At 34.4% G+C, this 20681-nt stretch overlaps 1 protein-coding gene across 7 annotated transcripts in view; it reads left to right on the top strand.

Annotated features, from left to right (window-relative positions):
- LOC111054970 (liprin-beta-2) overlaps nucleotides 1-20681 on the top strand; it is a 192933-nt gene that overhangs the window by 160800 nt on the left and 11452 nt on the right. For all 7 annotated transcript variants that reach the window (XM_039424869.1, XM_039424868.1, XM_039424866.1 and 4 more), the window contains 6 exons: nucleotides 5-140; nucleotides 4047-4166; nucleotides 5381-5543; nucleotides 7148-7417; nucleotides 9707-9875; nucleotides 14347-14555. In XM_039424869.1, the coding sequence (XP_039280803.1) occupies nucleotides 5-140; nucleotides 4047-4166; nucleotides 5381-5543; nucleotides 7148-7417; nucleotides 9707-9875; nucleotides 14347-14555 (1067 nt within the window). The remainder of the gene's footprint in view (nucleotides 1-4; nucleotides 141-4046; nucleotides 4167-5380; nucleotides 5544-7147; nucleotides 7418-9706; nucleotides 9876-14346; nucleotides 14556-20681) is intronic.

The following is a 20681-nucleotide window of genomic DNA, read 5'->3' as shown; positions in this document are numbered from 1 at the left end:
GCAGCCGAATCGGAAACAGTTGTGATAAGTGACACAGCATCAGAAGCCGATGTGTCAAATGCCAATGGAAACTATTCGCAAAATTCCACGCCCAGTCTGCAAATGAACAAGGCCCGAGGAATAAAGAAGATATTCACAAGGTATGTAGCTTAATTTGTTGGTTGATTCGTTCTCAAGCATTGAATTCGTTTTTAAAAATTGATTTGTTAATTTGCCATATACTGGCAAATAATTTGCCATATCTATATTCATCATCATCATTATTGGCACTACAGCCCATGTAGTGCCTTAGCCTTCACAACCACATCCTTCCACCCCTCTCGACATTCTGCTGTTCTTCTCCATCTTCTCACACCCACTCTTCGCAAATCCTCTTCCACATCGTCAACCCACCGCTTCTTGGTCTTCCTTGTAATCTTCTTCCTCCGGGTTTGCCTTCCAGCACCATTCTTGGCACCCTCCCTTCCGGCATTCTGCACACATGACCAGCCCATCTCAGCCTCATACTTTTCACAACAGATAAACTACTGGTCTCCTCGAACAATCTTTCTAGTTCCTCATTTGTTCTTATCCTCCATATTTCATTTTCCTTGATTGCTCCAAAAATTCTTCTTAAAATCCTTCTTTCCCATCTCTGAAGCAGACCTTCTTCTCTTGTAGTCAATGTCCAAGCTTCGGCCCCATATGTCACTATTGGTCTTAAAACTGTTGTGTAAATTTTTATTTTGCCTTTTTTGACACATTCTTGGACTTCAGGATATTCTGCAGGGCGAAATACACCCTATTTCCGGACATTATCCTAGCATCCACTTCTTCCGCTACATTATTCTCTTCCGTTATTAGGGTGCCTAAGTACTTGAATGATTTCACTTTCTCAAAGGTTCTACCTGATAACTGTATCTGCGTTCCGTTATTCACTGGCCTCCTGGACATAACCATCACTTTAGTTTTCTGCATATTAATTTCCAGGCCTACTTCTCTTGCCTCATGTTCCAGCTTTTCATAGATCTCTGTCAGTTCCCTCCTGTTTCTTGCTAGTATGGTCACGTAATCTGCATAAGCCATTATTTGGCACATCCGGTTGAAGAGTGTGCCCCCGGGGTTGTAGGTGGTCACCTTTCTGATAATATTTTCCAGCACTGCGTTGAATAACATGGTTGACAGCACATCTCCTTGCCTCAGTCCCCTTCTTATCTCAAAATCATCTGTAACACTTCCATCAATCTTGACCACAGCTCTGCTTCCTTTCATCGTCATACTTATGAGACGGCCATATCTATATTGCATTTTAATATTGTTTTGATGATTCATCATATACCTGTATTGCATTTTACAGTATTGTAATATTGTTTTGTTGATTGGTCTCATCTGAAGGGTATATATAACCTATAAATTGAGTGTAAGAATTGACATTGGGTAATATGGAAAGGTAGAACATCCAAAAGGATCTCTTTGCTGATGAAAGCCTAATAAATAAGTAAATATACAGAGTGTCCCAGGAAGGGTGTAACAAAAGATCCGAGAGAATCTCTCTGCCGATAAAAACCGAATAAATAAATAAATATACAAAGTGTCCCAGGAAAGGTGTAACAAAAGATCCGAGAGAATCTCTCTTTCGATAAAAACATAATAAATAAATAAATATATAAGGTGTCTCACGAAAGGTGTAACAGTCGAAGAGCGTAGATTCTACATGAAATTTGCAACAAAAAATGACTAGTAAAATTCTCAAGAAAATATATTTTTATTGATAAATTTTAATAATTGAGATGAAATATTTTGATAGTTTATCATGTTTCTACACAGTCTGGAAACAACTTGGCAACGGTGCGGAGTTGGAAAAGGATAAAGCTATATGCTCTGTCTAATGACAGACAAGGACAGCAAACCAATGTTAATCAGGTGACTTTATAACCTGAATCTCACTATATAGCCTATTGTTTCACATTTTCATATATTAATAAATAATATCGGGTACCGAGCTTTGCTCTGGAGTACAAAAGCATAACACATTTATTACGAAAGAAGAAATTATAATAACATTCATAGTTCATTCAGAAACGATCTATCTAATAACAGTAAATTGAGATTAATTCCCAGAGGAATGCAAAAATTTCCCTCACAAAGGCCCAGTTGCACAAAAGCCGGTTAAATTTTAATCCTGATTAACTTCACGTGAACCAAATCAGAGAAGACCTTTTCAAAAAGATGGATCTACTGGAATTAATCAGGATTGAAAATAACCCGGCTTTTTTGCAACCGGCACCAAGTACCTGATTGAACGATTACAAAAGTTCAACAGCTGAGTCATAATGTTGATACAGTCCCACACACATGAACTCGCTCACTCACTTCCATCACCAACAGACAACGAAATAATTATCAGCTGTTTTTCCAAGGATGAATAATAATTATCCTTTTAATGTCATTCAGCGAGTTTTCCCAGGGATGAGACCTAGTGCAATCGAATCTTTATATTATAAACCTATGTTCTGAATTTCGTGAGAATCGTTTGAGCCGTTTTCAAGATCCGATGAAATACAAACATCTAAACATCCAAACATGTAAACAGAAGTTGCTCGTTTAATAGTATAGGATATAAAGTGTATCGAATAAATACTTATATATAGTTTAATAGACCTGCAATTGACTCGCTAATTCTATGTGTTCAACGCCTTTGTGTAGAAGAACAATGTCCAATCACCTCTTAGAGACACCTGATTCTACCGGCGAAAACCCATTCTCTCTTATATCGGAACCCTTTAGTCCCATAAAGTATTGGGCCCAAAGTTCTTATAGTGAGGTGCACGTTATAATGGCAGTGGAGAAAGATAGGAGAAAAACGTTGCCGAACCTCTTTTTCGTGAATGCCTTCTATAGACGGTAGCTGTTACAGGTTTACTGATGTAATATTAATATTGTTCATTCTTGTTTAAAATAATCAATTATATTTTATTAAGCAAAAAATTATTAAGCGAGCAATTTCTGTATATCTGTTTATATTTATATATTTATATATTTTTATATGTGGTTATTTTTATATCTGGTTATCTGGTTATTTATGTTCAACAGATCTCGAAAACTATTTAATTATAAATTATTAAGCGAGCAATTTCTGTATATCTGTTTATATTTATATATTTTTATATGTGGTTATTTTTATATCTGGTTATCTGGTTATTTATGTTCAACGGATCTCGAAAACGGCTCTAACGATTTTCACGAAATTTGGAACATATTAGGTTTATGATATAAAAATTCGATTGCACTAGGTCTCATCCTTGGGAAAACTCGCTGAACGACATTAAAAGAATAATTCATCCTTGGCTGAAACAGCTGAGACTTTCGTCGTCTGTGGATAGTAAGAAGTGAGCGAGTGATTCTGTGGAAAATCAAAATATCGCATCCCCGAACTTCATAAGCTGACGTATAGCCAGCTGTAAAATATAAACACGATCATTTTAGAGAATTATGTTCTGTTTATCAATAAATAAAAATAACGAGCGAAGCTCGGTGCCTCGATATTATTTTATTAAGCAAGAAATTATATTTTTCAATAATTTCAAAATGATTTTTCTTAATTAAGATGAATAATATTTTCTTAATTATTAATTCTACATTGTTAAAAGTCGATTCAGCAATAGAGCAAAGCGAGAAAGAGAAAGCGCTATCCGCTTTGTTGAATGATAGACAAGGATAGCAATACCATTGCTAATCAAACCCTGCCATTATAACGTGTACCTCACTATGGCATTTTCATTGTTATAATGCCGGACCAGGATAGCAACCCAATGTTTTTATTTATTTTCAAAAATACATACATGGTAACAACAGGTTAAACCCTTTATATGTCTCTTCGAAACATTACAACAATCTTCATTCAAAAATTAGGTTAAAAATAAACAACAAACTGAGAATAAAACAAGAGTAAGATAAAAATAAGAACAAAATAAATTAAATAACAAAAAAAGCGTCTTAACAATACCACTATTTATTGTTTCACATTTTCATAGGTTCATAACAATTTGTTTGTGGTTTGGTTTTAGGATAAAGCGCAGTGGCTCGGGAAGTTTGGACGACATTGTTGGCGATGGCGAGTTCCGCCGTGGAGGTGTTAGAGCCACGGCAAACGCCCGACTCGGCTGGACCACTAATCAAACCACACGGTAAACCAGTAATTTAAGAAATAGCATTACATATGAAGTCTTTAATGGTTCATTTATCAGAAAAATTAATCATACAATTTTTGTAATAATACAATACACGGTTAGAAAGGCCTTGAAAAGCTTTTACAATTAAAACTTTGTGTTTTGAGCGAAAGACATATTTTTCTATTTTTGCTATTAACCCCCCTCCCACCATTTACTTTCTTCATTCTTTATTGATTCATACAACAAGTACATCATCAAAAAGGATAGGGAGAGAAAAAATAAGGTAAACTTGTACTATTCCTCTCCCAAATTTAGATAGGTTACACATAATCCGAAATTGGAGCTACACATAGTCCGAAGTCTTGTAGTTGTTCACTTTATTTTTTTCACTTCAAAATTTCAAATTTCTAGGGATTTTTTTGAGATTTAATAATTGTACTTTCACATGATGAGTGATTTCTCATCATTACTTTATAGTTCTGAGAGTTTATTGAATGTAATCATTCTATTATATTCAGTTTTAAATCAAATAAAATTCAAAATTTCTAGTTTATTTAGGACTGAAAAGTGGACTCAAATCAATTCAAGTGGATAGCATAACCTATAATTTTTTTCATTCATAACTCTACCTTCATTGTATCCCTTCATTCATCCCATCATCATCACCTAGGCTTAAAATACTTCTAGAAAGTCGCCTTTGTAAAATAATAAATAAATAGATAAAATATAATACTGCAAGTTTTATAGAGTGGTGGGTTTTTAGGGGTGAAGAAGCCCTCTGGCGTGTCAGCAAATTTCAGATTCGATTTCAGCACCCCAAAAAAATATAGATCCGACGAGAAAAATTATTTCGGGGCTGTTTCCTGAAAAATGATCATTTAACCGGACTACCTAGAGAAAATATGGCATAAGAAGGTATCCCATGGTATAGGTCGTTTATCTTAAGGTGCGTACAGACTTTCGCTCTGCTCCGCAATCGAACGTCACTCGAGCAGAGCGATTGATGATCGACCGGGGAGCAAGAGTGGAACGCGAGAAGAGCTTACATCTCCCGTAACGTTCATGATCGGTGCTAGTACAGAGCGGGGGCGGAGCGATTGCAGAACGAGGGCGGAGTGTACGCGGAGCGGGCTGGAGACGCGTATATCTGTACGCAGCTTAACGCTCTGTTTCCTCCATGATATTACAATAACTACTATGCTATTACTTGTGAATTTGAATGATTGCAGCTCGGATCAACCGTTCTCTGAATGGAACACAGATGCGCTGTGCGCGTGGCTGACCGACCTGGGCTTGGACTATTGTGCCACTGAGGCCAAACGGTGGATCAAATCTGGCACACAGCTGCTCAACGCCACGCAGTCCGAAGTCGACAAAGAGCTCGCTATTAAGGTGAGTATCCACTGAATAATAGGGTAAGATAGCTTATTTCGTACATTGTTGATTATATTAACGAGAAGATAAGCAAGTTTTCTAAAATAAACTCCTACCGATAGTAATAAAGGAAAACTCTGTAGAATGGTTGAAAGGTACGTTTTAGTGTTGCGAAATAGCTGTTCTAAGATGCAATTCCTTAGAGACGCGTAGCTATAAGCAGGATTGTCAAGATGCGCGCGGCTATAAGCAGACAGTTCGAGATGCGACGTTACAGCTGTCACGGCTGGAGCACATAACCTATAAATTCATTAGGTTCGATCACTCATTGGATTTCTATGTTGAATGAACGTTATGGAGACAGATAAATTAGAAGTGTTGGATACTATAATTATTGCTTTTACGATTCATATTTGATGAATCATCGAATCTAATGAATTTATAGGTTATGTGCTCCAGTCGTGACTGCTCTCACCGCGCGTCTTGAAACGCCTGCTTATAGCCGCGCGTCTCGAGACGCCTTCAAGGAATTTTAACTCAATTCACGTGGCTGGGAAGTGGCTATTTGCAGGGCGAGCATGATGAGGCTAACGCCTCGACTGGAAGTCCATGCTTGCCCTGCAAGAGACATTCACGTCCACAAAGTATGATATTTTCCCTACACAATCATCAAACAATATTATGTAAATGAATAAACTATAACTAATGAATACGTAAATTCACGTGTTTAAAAATAGCTCATATTCAAAACAATGTTCCTAGAAATACATGTATTAATTCTAGGTACCTTGATTCAAATGATCAAAAAGTTGTGAATAGAAACCTTAGATCAGTTATAGAATAGACACGCTGGGAAGTCTAGCCTCTGAAGCCAACATCTACTGCCAAATCCACCCATCTTGACGTCACAACCAAGCTAACAACAATGCATTGTTCAACAACAATGTAAGTTAACACCACAAACACTTACACAACAAACTCAAAAACGTTTTCTATAATTTCTTTACGATGCGTGACGTCATTGCTGTGACGTCAAGATGGGTGGATTTGGCTGTAGATGTTGGCTTCATCGACTTTCAGTATCAATATACAATGAGCCGTGTCTATTCTATAACTGGTCTAAGATAGAAACAGATGATTCAAAAGATCAAAAAGTTGTGAATAGAAACAGCTGATAAGACTTTCCATTGATTGTCAATGCCATCTATTGGTAACGCACGACGAGAAAATTGTAAGGACCAGGGACCCTCTTGTCGTGCACAACTGATACTCTCATTAAAAAACACAGAAGCTGGAAGTGATCGGAAAGTAACCACTTTCGGGCCGGTATCGCGATTGACCTTTACTTTTCCAGGCTCAAGACTCAAATTGATACCAGGGGCCTGTTTCATAAAACTTAGAAGTCCTTTAATACAGTAACAGCTGATTTTATCGGCTATATCGAGCATGTAATTAGAATAGTGATTCTCCTGTATTACGTTACATAAGTTTTATGAAACAGGGCCCAGCTGTTTTTATTTACTCTGTAAAACATTATCTTTCCAACTTAGAAAGTGTCCAGGAATTGTACGTTTTCTATGCAGTGTGACGAAAATATAATAATATATTTGCTTGATCCGTAGAACCCGCTGCACCGTAAGAAGCTGCACCTGGCACTGTACTGTGAGCGGGGTGGCGGAAACGTAACTGATAGCACCCTAGTGGCGGCTGGAGCCCTGGGCACCGGCTGGGTGCTACGCTGGCTGGACGACGTCGGTCTGCCGCAGCACAAGGACGCGTTTCTGGCCGCACGCGTTGACGGACGTCTTCTGCATCGGTTGACCTTGGACGACCTCGCCGCTCTGCATGTCACTAATGCGCTGCATGTGGCTAGTGTTCGCACTGGCATACAGGTAACTAGTAGTTATGTGAACAGTAGACCTCGCGCTCAGTAAGTTACATTGACCTGTTATTATGTTTTCTCAAAAAATAATAAATAATTTATCAATTTAAAATGTCTAGAAAAAATTCTAAATAAACATAGAGCTTTCTGTCCTATCGTACCGTGATGTGTCGTCCCGGAATGTGAGTGTGAGCGCTGTTATCAGGTCTGGCTGCCATCGGACGCCAATCGAATCAACCCATCAGAGAACATTCTGTGTTGTCGTGATGGCGAAAAATCGGTGTGTTGAAGTTAACAAAATAAAACTACCATAATGCTGATTTCCTACAAACTTCATTTCTCACTTTTCATAATTTTAGAAATCAATTTCTTTCCAATAATATTTGTTGCAATTTTAATCATCAGATTAATGGAAACGTTAAGATTAACGTTGATGGAAAGATACATTTTCAAGATGTTCGATGTTTTTGAACGGGTAGTATTATTATAGTCCACTAGACAGCTGAATTATGATGAATAATTCTATAGTCTGATTTTTACAGTTATATTGGTGTTCGAAGGAAACCTTTTTTCCTTTTGTAGCCTTAAAATGCAAAATTAAAAAAAAACCCTATGTATACTTCGACGCAAAATTCAAAAAGGAACATACCTGTCCAATTTCATGAAGATCTATTGCTGCGTTTCGCTGTAAATGCACAACATATCAACATTTAAACATAAAGAGAAATGCAAAACCGTCGACTTGAATCTTAGACCTCACTTCGCTCGGTCAACTAAATAAATATTTTATTATAAATAATTTTCAAAATAAAATGAAACTTGTCAGACAAACATGGAGTCAACAAAATGAACACAAAAAATCTTGAAAACTATTAGAAAATACTGTGATAGTTTATGCAACGGTTTTATAAGTCCTTAAAGCATGAGTAAAATGTAAGCTAAGACATGAGCTAGTGAAACGAGCAAGTGTCTTGAATAATCTCTCTTGAGTTAATGTTTTGAGTTAGTGTCTTGAATACCTCACGAGATATTTAAGACACTCGCTAGTGTCTTGAATATCACACGATATTTTAGACACTTGCTCGTGTCTCATCTTACATCTCATCATAAAACCTTTGCATATACTATGTTATCTACTTTACGACTTCTAGTACATATTTATGCAGTGTGTTTCATAAAAATAAGATACTTTCATTCAAAATAACTCATATTAAATAATATCAACATGTAAAATAACAGCGTTTTACCAGTAACACTCAACTCCAGTCAACCTATGAAGATTCATCAACAGTGTACAAGCGCTTAGCATACAAAGATAAGTTTGTGTCCATGATTTGTGATTTATGAAATGAATAGGTTTAAGGAGATAATAATTATATTCCTACAGATGAAAATAAATTGAAAGTTGCATTTGTTCAAATGCTAATTAATAAATAATTATTATTAAACGAAAGTCCCAATTGAATGCTGTAAATCACCCCGAGAAGACTTCTGCTACTGCAAATATTGACCACAGGGTAAAATAGATGAAAATTCGATGAGCGCTACTATAGTATAGTATAAAAGTAAATAGTAAATTCGTATGGCTTTTGATGGTGAGGAGTACCTTGCGGAAAGGTCCCACCGCCTGAATATATAATTTAAGCCGTCAATGGGCCTTACGACTCTCATACTTCAGCCGGGACCGACAGTTTAACGTGCCCATCCGATAACACGGGAGTGATCTGGTTAAAAAACTTGGTATTTAGAGGGTTTGAACCCGGAATCTCTATGCTGCTACGCAAGCACTCTATCCACTAGACCACGGATCACTCTAGTTTAGTATAGTATATAGTAGATAGTATAGAAGCTCTCATCGAATTTCCATCTAGCTGTTTACCCTGTGGTCAATATTTGCAGTAGCAGAAGTCTTCTCGGGGTGATTTACAGCATTCAATTGGGACTTTCGTTTAATAATAATTATTTATTAATTAGCATTTGAACAAATGCAACTTTCAATTTATTTTCATCTGTAGGAATATAATTATTATCTCCTTAAACCTATTCATTTCATAAATCACAAATCATGGACACAAACTTATCTTTGTATGCTAAGTGCTTGTACACTGTTGATGAACCTTCATAGGTTGACTGGAGTTGAGTGTTACCCTTTTGTCAATATTTGCAGTAGCAGAAGTCGGGGTGATTTACATCATTCAATTGGGATTTTCGTTTAATAATAATTAATATATATTCCCATTGGACGATTGAAAAGCTTGATTTCAATTTAACAATCTCATTCCTGCCGTTTTTTTCGCAGGTGTTGAGAAACAACAATTTCGACGGCAACTGTCTAATACGTAGATCGGCGCCGGATTCATCGGAAAACGTGGGGCCGGCCGAGATCGCCCTCTGGACCAACCACCGCGTCATGGAGTGGCTCAGAGCCGTCGACCTTGCTGAATATGCTCCCAACCTCAGGGGTTCAGGTAAATGTCTAGCTGTTTCTCCATATTTGTGAAATTATTCAAGTAATGATTGTTCTAGATATTTTCAATTTAGCATAGCGAGTTTCTACTTCTGACTTGAGGATCGAATCGTAAGTTTGTGCGTTAATGGCTTTTGTGGCAATGCGATTGTTTCTTGCATATAAATAAATGTTTATTTCAGACATAATTGATTAGACAATTATATATTTTGAGTGTAGTAAGATTTATTATTAAGTATAAAACTGATTATCCTTCTACAAATAACGCTGCCAACAGCCTATACAACCTAAGACCTACAGCATATAAATATTTAATTTACAATACAAACATAGAAACCATCAGAACACAACTTATATAAGCAGTAAAATCATTAATACAATCCCCGAACAATATATTGAATGTGCAAAAATAACTAGAAAACTAAAACCGAAAATCAAGTAACAAAGCAGTGTGTGATTACATAACCTTATCTTTTGGACAATATTAACATTTTATCAAAATTTTTGGAGAGAAATAGTGCAGGCTCAGCCTAGTCTTTCCTCCAATGTCATAATTGTATTATGATTATAGTATTTTATACAATAAATGAATTAAAATGAATGAAAAATAGGATATTAACATCAAATGCAAATACTTCTTCTATCTATGACATGTTTTCACAAAGTGTACTCTTCTTACCTGTGTGCTTGATTATTATGCAATCCTTTGTAATTAATCTAGTCCTTCAAATCTTTTTTTTTTAAACCTGGTCTTATCGCTTTCTTTTTCCATCCTTTCCCTTATTTTCTGTCCCTCATCCCATCCTTTCATATCTACCGTCTATTTACTTTTCCTGATTCCTTTTTTCACCCTCTCAAGGATTGAAGGATTTCCTAGTACATGGATATCCATAGTTGGAAAAACCCTTCAATCTTCCACCCTTTTTTGCGCCACTTTCTTTTTATTTTGTTTTAATTTGTATTGTTGTTGTTGTTTGCATGTATTCTTTTTGTTGATCTCTGTATCCAACTTGTAAAAAAAATGAATTGAATTTCCCAAAAAACCTATAACTACTACATCGATTACAGAAAAAATAGTTTACAATTACATACAGTAGTTAATTTCAGAAATCTCTTATAATGTGTCTTCTACATGTTTAGTGTTTTCTGTGTGGAAATTGACCTACTCCACTATGGTGTACCATGTTCTAAAGTAGGTTAAATCTCAAGGTTTATAGAGTAGGTATATATCTCAACTGTAACCCGAACCACCAGTTTAAGACTGTGCAAAGGCTAAAAATAAACTTTCTACTCGTGATATTTTTCAAAGTTCTTCGATTTGTATATCATCAAGCTATCAAAATGAAAAAGTTTTCTTAGGGAAATATTTTATTCCCGATCATTACTTTTTGAGATATGAGCGCCTGAAGTTTAAATTTATGGGACAAAACATTTCTAATTCATTAAGAGATAAATCCATGAGATTTACAGGATAGATTCTTCATGGTATTGCTGATCTAGTAAGACAAAAAATTTCTGAAAATATCAATTTTTAAGATAGTTATTCAATTTACTAAAAATAACTTTCAGTTGAGTTATTTTTGGTAAATTGAATAACTTTTTCAAAAATTGATATTTTCATAAAATATTCGTTTTACTAGACAAAATACCATGAAGAATCCATCCTCTAAATCTCATGGATTAATGAATTAGAAATGTTTTGTCCTATAAATTTAAACTTCAGGCGCTCATATCTCAAAAAGTAATGATCGGGAATAAAATATTTCCCTAAGAAAACTTTTTCATTTTGATAGCTTGATGATATACAAATCGTGGATTCTTCATGGTATTTTGTCTAGTAAAACGAATATTTTATGAAAATATCAATTTTTGAAAAGTTATTCAATTTACCAAAAATAACTCAACTGAAAGTTATTTTTAGTAAATTGAATAACTATCTTAAAAATTGATATTTTCAGAAATTTTTTGTCTTACTAGATCAGCAATACCATGAAGAATCTATCCTGTAAATCTCATGGATTTATCTCTCACCGAATTTGAAATGTTCGGTCCCAAAAATTTCAACTTTAGGCGCTCATATCTCAAAAAGTAATGATCAGAAAAAAAATGTTTTCCTGAGAAAACTTTTTCATTTTGAAATATGATATACAAATAGAAAAACTTTGAAAAATATCACGAGTAGAAAGTTTATTTTTAGCCTTTGCACAGCCTTAAGAACAGGACGAGATACCAGACTTGGTTGTTAAAAGTCAGTTAAATTTTTACCGTGATTAGATGCCACAAAAACCAATTAGAGAACCCTTCTTCTTTAAAAAAAACTTCTTGTTCTAAATTTTAAGCTAATTTTCTTTGTCAACTCAGCCAATTACTGTCAACTACTGTCTATTATTACTGTTTTGTCCGGGTAAAAGTGTGAGAACGGCACAGTATGAGAGACTACCAGCGTCACATAGCTACACCAAAAATAACTAAAGCCTGGTTTTCATTAGTAGAGCTAGTAGAGTTCCCTGGGCAAGTACTAACTATCTTGTGAACTCTCCCAATGAAATCGTTCATGGTAGAGTACTAGTTTTTAGTAGAGTAGAGTGGTATAGCACCGTGGGATAATACTCTACCACTTGCCCTCCCCCATCACCGCTTCTCACTCTACTCTACCACTACTATGCTAATGAAAACAGTCTCGAGCTAGTAGAGTAGAGTCGTGCCGTAGGCTGTCAAGTTTAAAAAGTATTAATTTATTAAAGTGTTTGTAAGTGTTCAAGTGTTCATTTATTTAAAAGTATTGACATTTTGAGGTTAGTTCTGTTCACTAGACAACACACTTTACCTACTATTCTCAATTTTAGTGGAAACGGTGACTCGACCAAGTAAGTAGAGTAGAGTAAGCTCGGTAGAATTAGGCTCAACTCACACTTACGCAACTAAGGTCGAGAAGAAACTCGACTCTAGTCGAGAGCATGCATTTTCAAATGGGTGACGTTGCGGAGACTAGAATCGACTGGTCTGAGTGTCACCATTTTGAAACACACGCTCTTGACTAGAGTCTAGTCTCCTCTCGACACCATATCATTGGTGAAGCACTAATTTGGCAATTTCCCAGTCAATAGACTGTGATGAAGAATGAACTCAAATCAACTCAATTTATTTTCCACATTGCAAAAAATGCAAAAATAAAATTACATAATTTTTGAAATGTATGAATTCACGGCTACTTTCTTGTATTTATAAAAGTGCGTACAGATTTACGCGCCGCGAACATGAGCAATTCACTTTTAATCAGCTGATGCCAAGCTTATCTATATCTTATACCATTTCTATAAAAATACAGATATTTATAGTCAGCTGATTAAAAGTGAATTGCTCATTTTCGCGGCGCGTATATCTGTACGCACCTTAAGATAGAATTCTAGTACCGTACCCTTTAAAATTAATAAAACAAAAATACAAATTGTAACGTAACTCTAGTTTCGGTGATCACACCATCGTCAGGTTATAACCTGTAGAAAACTAGTAGTTGCTTACAGTGAACGAGATAATTGAAGATTGGACAGCATCTAATTCATTGTGTCTTAATAAGGAGAAAACTCAACTCTTGGAATTTGGATTTAGATTACATCCTGACAATGCAAAATTTCTTGGTATAACAGTTCAAAGCAATTTAAAATGGGACTTACACATCAAAATATTATGTGGCAAACTGTCGAAGGGAATTTTTATGTTAAATAGATTGAAGTTCATTGTTGATAAGAGTGTTTTAATTTCAGTGTATTTTGCTTATCTTCATTCTCATTAATTGTATTATGGTGTGGTTGCCTGGGGTGATGATACGAATGTAAAAAAATTTGTGTTACAAAAACGGGCAGTAAAAGGGTCATTGCTAATGTGAATAGTCGGTTTCATTGTGCAGATTTATTAAAAAAATTCAAAATTCTTACTGTACCAGCTATTGACAGCTCGAGTGTCTTATGTATGTAAGAACTAATTTAGCAAGTATTTCTGTAAATAGCAACGTTCACAACCATTACACTAGAAATTCTGAATTTCTTAGAGTTAACCAGTGCGATTATGCAAATACATTGAACTGCTTCAAGGAGTTTGGTATAAGAGCTTATGATAAGCTTCCTGAACATTTAAAAGAGCTAGATGTGAATAATTTTAAGAGCCATAAAAACTATTCTAATACAAATATGAACATATATGAAAGAGGAGTTTCTAATTTGAGGGTATTTTGTGCTGTTTGTATGCTTGTGTTTTAAATTTTTATTTCTTTGAATGTAAATACTTTGTACTTATCATGTTTATTTTATGACGATGCTATGCATTTTGTACGAATGTTTTCCGCAATAAAGAAATCTTGAATCTATTTTATAAAAATTTCATAAATTCTATTATTAATACATACTCGAACTAGTTTAGTTACCAACTAGAACTGTTTCACCACTATCGACTAATTTTGTTTGCAACGTTGGCAGGAGTGCACGGAGGCCTGTTGGTGCACGAGCCTCGCTTCACAGGTGAGCTGTTGGCCAGCCTGCTCTCGATTCCCCCGGGGAAGACGCTGCTACGTCGTCACCTCACCACACACTTCAAGGACCTGCTGGGGCGTGACGTCATCCAGGAGAAGCGCGACGCCGAAGCCCAACTCGGATATGTGCCACTGACCACCACTGCCAAAGTCAAGGTGCCGTCTTACTGTAGTGAGGTTCATGTTATAATGGCAGTGTTTGATTAGCTATCCTTGTCTATCATTCAAAAAGCGGATAGCTCTGTCTCTTTCTTGTTGCCAGATCGTCTTTTAACTAGTAGTTCTGTGAACAGTAGACCTCGCGCAGTTATAAACCACAGTCTCCTCTACTACTGTCCATCAGAGTAAATTATGTTCTGTCCTGTCGTGTCGGCAAGATATCGGTGTATAAACGACTAATGGCTGTTTGGATTGTTGTATCGACAATGCTAATAATTTGATGTAAACAGCTATGCTACTATCATCGAAAGCTTACCGAGTTGAAAGCAGAGAAAAGTCGGGAGAAAATACTATGCTACTTCAAGTTATCAATTGCATGCCTCACTGCATGTAATTAATAGTCCACACGACAGCTGATTTTTTACTAAGTTACATTGAGATATAAAATTGCATGCGTCATTGCATGCAATTCATAATTCACTCGAAAAACCTTATGTAAACGTCGACGCGAAATACAAAAAGGAACATACCTTTCAAATTTCATGAAAATCTATTGCTGCATTTCGCTGTAAATGCGGAACATGAATATAAATTTCAATATAAACATAAAGATAAATGCAAAACCGTCGACTTGAATCTTAGACCTCACTTCGCTCGGTCAACAATGTAGAATTTATAATCAATTAACAAAAGATTTCATCTTAATTATGAAAAATCATTATGGAATTATTGAAAAATATAATTTCTTGCCTTATGAAATATAATTTATTATTTTAAACAAGAATGAACAGTTAATATTACATCAATAAACCTGTATCAGCTACCGTCTATAGAAGGCATTGACAAAAATGATGATCGGCAATGTTGTTCTCCTATCTTTCTCCACTTCCATTATAACGTGGACCTCACTATAGAAATTATAGAGAGAAAGGAAAGAAGAAAGAAATTTAATTAACCTACTCAACTATGGGAATCCCGTGTTGTACTATAGTGAGGTCCACGATATAATGGCAGCATATGATTGACAATGGTGTTGCTATCCTTGTCTATCATTTGACAAAGCAGATAGCGCTATCCCTTTCAATCTTTGCAATGTTGTCAGATGATAGAAATATCTTATTTTTACTTTTGACAGTGACTGTACAGATCTAAACAAACAATCTGTAGGTCATCCACCATGCTTTGTTTTGGTTCTAACAAAATACTCGAGTAGACATCAAGTTGCATAGTTAATTTTTTTTTAATTTCTTCATATATTACCGTTGAGAAACACAGATATTATGAGAAACACGAATTATTCCTGAAATTGAGGCGGTAGCTACAAGAAGGGCACATACAGCTATATGCCCTTATTGCGGAGAACGTTTTAAACGATCCGCCATTGCTTTCTCCATATATCCTGAAAGTTTCATAATGATATCTTGTGTCGTCATGTTGGTATGTGTGTTTTTGTAAATGAAAGTCAGCTGATTTCTGTGAATTTTTTGGCTTTCAACTGCCAGTTTGCTAACTAGACTATTTTTAGTGAATACGTTTTGTTATCTTATTTGAGTTTGGCACTTATTTCTTATTTCTGTATGGCACTTTATTATTGATAATTGAAATAGAACTCTTATATCCTTGGAAATGTGGAAGAAATGAGTGATGAAGACAACTATGAAGACTGTGACAGCGAATGAATGAATGAAGACTATCGACACCAAAGATCGGACTGAAAAATTTGTTAGAAATTTAAAATTAGTTTTTAGACAACAGATACAATTCAATAAAGTTAATATTCTAACTTAAATAATGATTTAATAATTCATTCAATTCTCACTTTCTTTGACTGAATAGCCATTAGGTGTAAGAAGGGCACATAACATCTCTTTTTTTATATTATATTACTTAATCCCTTATAACTTAATTACATATTTCATACTCAAATTTTGTACAGAAGTGATTAATCTTATTGGTTTTAGGAGTTAATTACCTTATCTCAATGCCTTCTACATTTAAATTAGTTATTAAAACTTTAAACTCTGTTCCTGAAAAACTTAGATATCAGCTATATGCCCTTCTTGTAGCTAACGTCTCAATCTCTATACTTATAAAAGGCTAAGCCCAGACAGACTGAAATCACACCACAGCCCAAACTACTGAGCCTAAAAACTTGAAATTTTGCACGATTGTTTATGGTAGCCTGAAAACATCCACTAAGAAATGATTTTCAGAAATTTGCCCCCCTGAGGGAGCTGGGCCCCCTCATTGCACAAAGTCATGAGAAACTTTTTTGTTCAGCCGCAAAAAAAAATTTGATCTATGCAGAAAAATTTCGATCAGGAGCACAGGGGGGTCCAGGAGAGGGCATTTTTCAAAAATTTTGATGTAAAATCACTCTACAGCTCAAACTAATTGTCCTACAGACTTGAAACTTTGCACAAATATTCTTCAACATGCTAGACGCGCACTAAGAACGGATTTTGAGATATTTTTCCTCTAAGGGTTTCAAAGGATGAAAAAGGATCCTATTAAGTAAGGTTATGAACATGTTAAGGTGAGTGCCATATGGAAATGAGATAATTTATTTATTGACATGTGATATTCTAACATATGTTGTAATCATTGGAAATAACAAAATAATATGTTAGAAATTCAAAAAAGAACATCTGTTCTATTATTGTTTTCTACCTGATTCCACCCAACCCCAATAATATTGCTCTGATAATTGATAAATATGTTTAATAATATTATTATTATTGATATAATAAAAGTATTGTTTTAATAATTGATTATTATCATTAATATAATATAAGTATTGTTTTGGTAATCAATAAATATTTTTATTTTCACAAACTCTGTATAATTTATAATGGTGAATGTGAAACAGCTGCATCAAAGAAATTATCTCAAAAACATATGTTTAGGAAAACCATAGTTTTGAACTTCGTTTTCCTGATGCAATGTATAAGCCTACACGTGGCATGTAGGTATTATTAATTTTTCAGCTAGAACAGTTTTTTGAGACTGCTAAATAAACGTCTACAGTTTTATCAATGCTGTATCGGCAATATGAAAACGCATGCAGTTAATATGTCTTTAAATAAAGGTGTTGATATCTACATGATAGTTACCTATATTCTTCCACTATTATTTAATTAAAATTTCAAAATTATTCAAGCCTTGATAGAATGATTGACTTACTGTAGGCTACAGTCAGTCGAAAATTTTAATATTGAAATGAGGGGTATTTTAGCAAGCTGAACAAAAGAGTAAGGTCCTATGCACCTTTTTGATATTATTTCTTCAAATGAAAAATGAGTTTTGTGGGTTGTCAAAACTACCCCTGGAAGAGAACTATTCATTTTATCCTATCTTTTAGTAAAATAACAATGATTTGTGCATTGAGTAACATCTATCTTGCCAACAAGAATCGAACTCTTTGTGAATTTAGATATGACCCACATTTTAGATTTATATAATTCTATTAATAAATTCATGGAAATTGAAGTACTTTTTTCAGTTAGTTGATGATTAGTTGATGAAATTGATTATCAATAGAGAAAATGATTATAATTTTATCAATACAGAATTAGTTGAATGAATTGTCGATGTACTGAGTTCTTGGTCAACAATAATTCAATATTGGTATTTATCCAATCATTATTTTTTTCAGAAGTTATTTCATTTGAATTAGAAAATATTTATAAGCTCCTATCAATTTATCATTCGTAACAATGAATTCTTCAAAACATGAATTTAATCAAATAAAAAATTGCCCATACTGTATTCATGTTCGCATGTTTTCCACTTGTGATGGATAGAAAAAATATTGTGGAGCGAGCTGCACAGCGAATTGTAATCGAGGGCTCTGATTGGCTGAAAAGTTCAGCGTTCGTAGTGAGGTGAGGTGAGCAGTTAGAACAGAGGCAAGCGGCACGGTGAATGGTTCGGAGTACGGTACGGCGAATGATTAACAGCTGATTTTTAACATTATGAAACATTTGCTCATGTTCGTTGAAAGGCAAGATGTTCGGAGGAATGCACGGTTTGCAACCTTTAGTTGTTACAGGACATTTTTTATACAGATCACAGGCCAAAGCAACATGATAATCTATCTTTTTCTCCTTTTTCTTCTTCTTCTTCTTCTTCTTTCTTCTTCTTCTTCTTCTTCTTCTCTTCTTCTCTTCTTCTTCTTCTTCTTCTTCTTTTTTCTTCTTCTTCTTCTTCTTCTTTCTTCTTCTTCTTCTTCTTCTTCTTCTTCTTTCTTCTTCTTCTTCTTCTTTCTATTGTAAAACTTAATTCATTAAGTAATTCAGTGTAAAAATCGAATTTTATTTTCAGGTTCAATAGGTGTTGAAACTTTGTAGTATGGTGAAATTTCTGTTGCATTTTCTCCAAATTCTATGATAGGTTAGCCACAATCCTTCCCCATTCATGATGATCATGCTTCTCCAGCTAATATATTTTATCTATCAATCAATGACTATTGAATAAATAAATAAATATTGTGGTGGGAGCTATAATTATGGGATCTAATCGATATAACATAATATAAAATTGATCATTCTATGCACTTTTCAATAACTCAAAATTTTATCACATTTAATGTGATATCTAATAAAAGGGATGGATGGGCAGTGATAACTTATCATTTAACAATATTAAATTGCATTAATATAAAAATAATTTGTTATTAATTCGGTGATGGTATTAATTATGTCCTAATAAATTGCACTAAATTCAATATTTTTGATTTAAACTGTTCAATTGAAAGATCAGTTTGCATGACACTCGATTTTGAGTAATTTACATTGATCAAGTAACCTTAATTATGATAATTCTAAGGTTATAAAGTGAATATTATTTAATATTTCACTTTATAATAATAGGTATTTCCACATAATTATCCAAAACAAAAACGATTGGTTTGCTTAACTCTTTAATTCATATTAAAATAATGGAATTATTATTTTCTTCCGAATTGATTCCAGAGCATTGTTCTTAAAAGAAAAAACTTGAATTCAATCTGGAATTGTTACATTGAATGTCTATAAATTATGTTAAGGCCTATTTAAAACTAAAGGTTTTTTAAAGCTTTCTAAAAGTACTTTCTATACTTAGTTTGATGGAAAATTGGTTTTATTTTGATAAAATGATTCAGATAAGTTGTTGATGTATCAGACATTTATATCAAATATGCACAGATTGAAAGAATACCAAACAAACCTTTTTAGTTTCCGTTTGATTTTGATATCTATTTTTCCAACTTAAGAATATCGTTGATATGAAAGCAGCCTCCTTCTTGCCAGTCTCCTTCATATGAAAACATCGTCACAATTACCAATTATTTCTTCATTTTGTCTCGAAAAACGCATTCTAAAACAGTACATTTTTTCTATTGGTTTCTTATTTTTTGTGACATTTTTTTACAGAGAGTACAAGTTCAAAATCCAGGGGGTGTCCTCTCTTGAGCCTGTATCGTCTTCCATACAGGTGAGTCAGATCAAATTGAATAATAATAATAATTTGCATTCCTTATAATTATATATTCCTTATAATTTATACTGTTTTGAAAGAAAATTAACCTTCTGGCAGTCGCGCTGTTGTAAAAAGTACAACAGTGTTAGTTTTTTTCGCTGCACAAAAATTCCTATCAGGAGCACAGGGGGTTCAGGAGAGGGCACTATGCCCTCCATGCGACGTACGATGATCACACAGAATTCCATATTCTTTCCATTTTAGGATGAATATAATCTAAGCTAAATTCAAAAAAATTGTAAATTATTCTTCCATTCTTCAGTAATTAATGAATGCATATCATATGAATATTATATATATACTCTCTTCATTAGGTGAATAATTTTTTTCAACATTTTCCAGTTTCTCAATGATAGGGGAGTGATAATATATTTGTATAGGTCTTCTAAGGAACCATTATCAACAGCTGGTACCAATCAACTACACTTCAACTCCAAACTACCGTTTTAATACCATTACACATAATTTATCACAGGGTGATATGTTTATTGATGAATCGTATTATCACAATATGATCTTGAATCATAATCATCTTTTCGTTCTTCAGTGGCCACTCGACCGAAAATATCGAAAACATATGTCTGTAAAATGGATTGATAAATA

Source organism: Nilaparvata lugens, chromosome 3 (assembly GCF_014356525.2).
Source record: "Nilaparvata lugens isolate BPH chromosome 3, ASM1435652v1, whole genome shotgun sequence".
In the NCBI taxonomy this organism is placed as follows: Eukaryota; Metazoa; Arthropoda; class Insecta; order Hemiptera; family Delphacidae; genus Nilaparvata; species Nilaparvata lugens.
The sequence above is the reverse complement of the archived record's forward strand: the minus strand, read 5'-3'. Positions and strand labels throughout refer to the sequence as shown.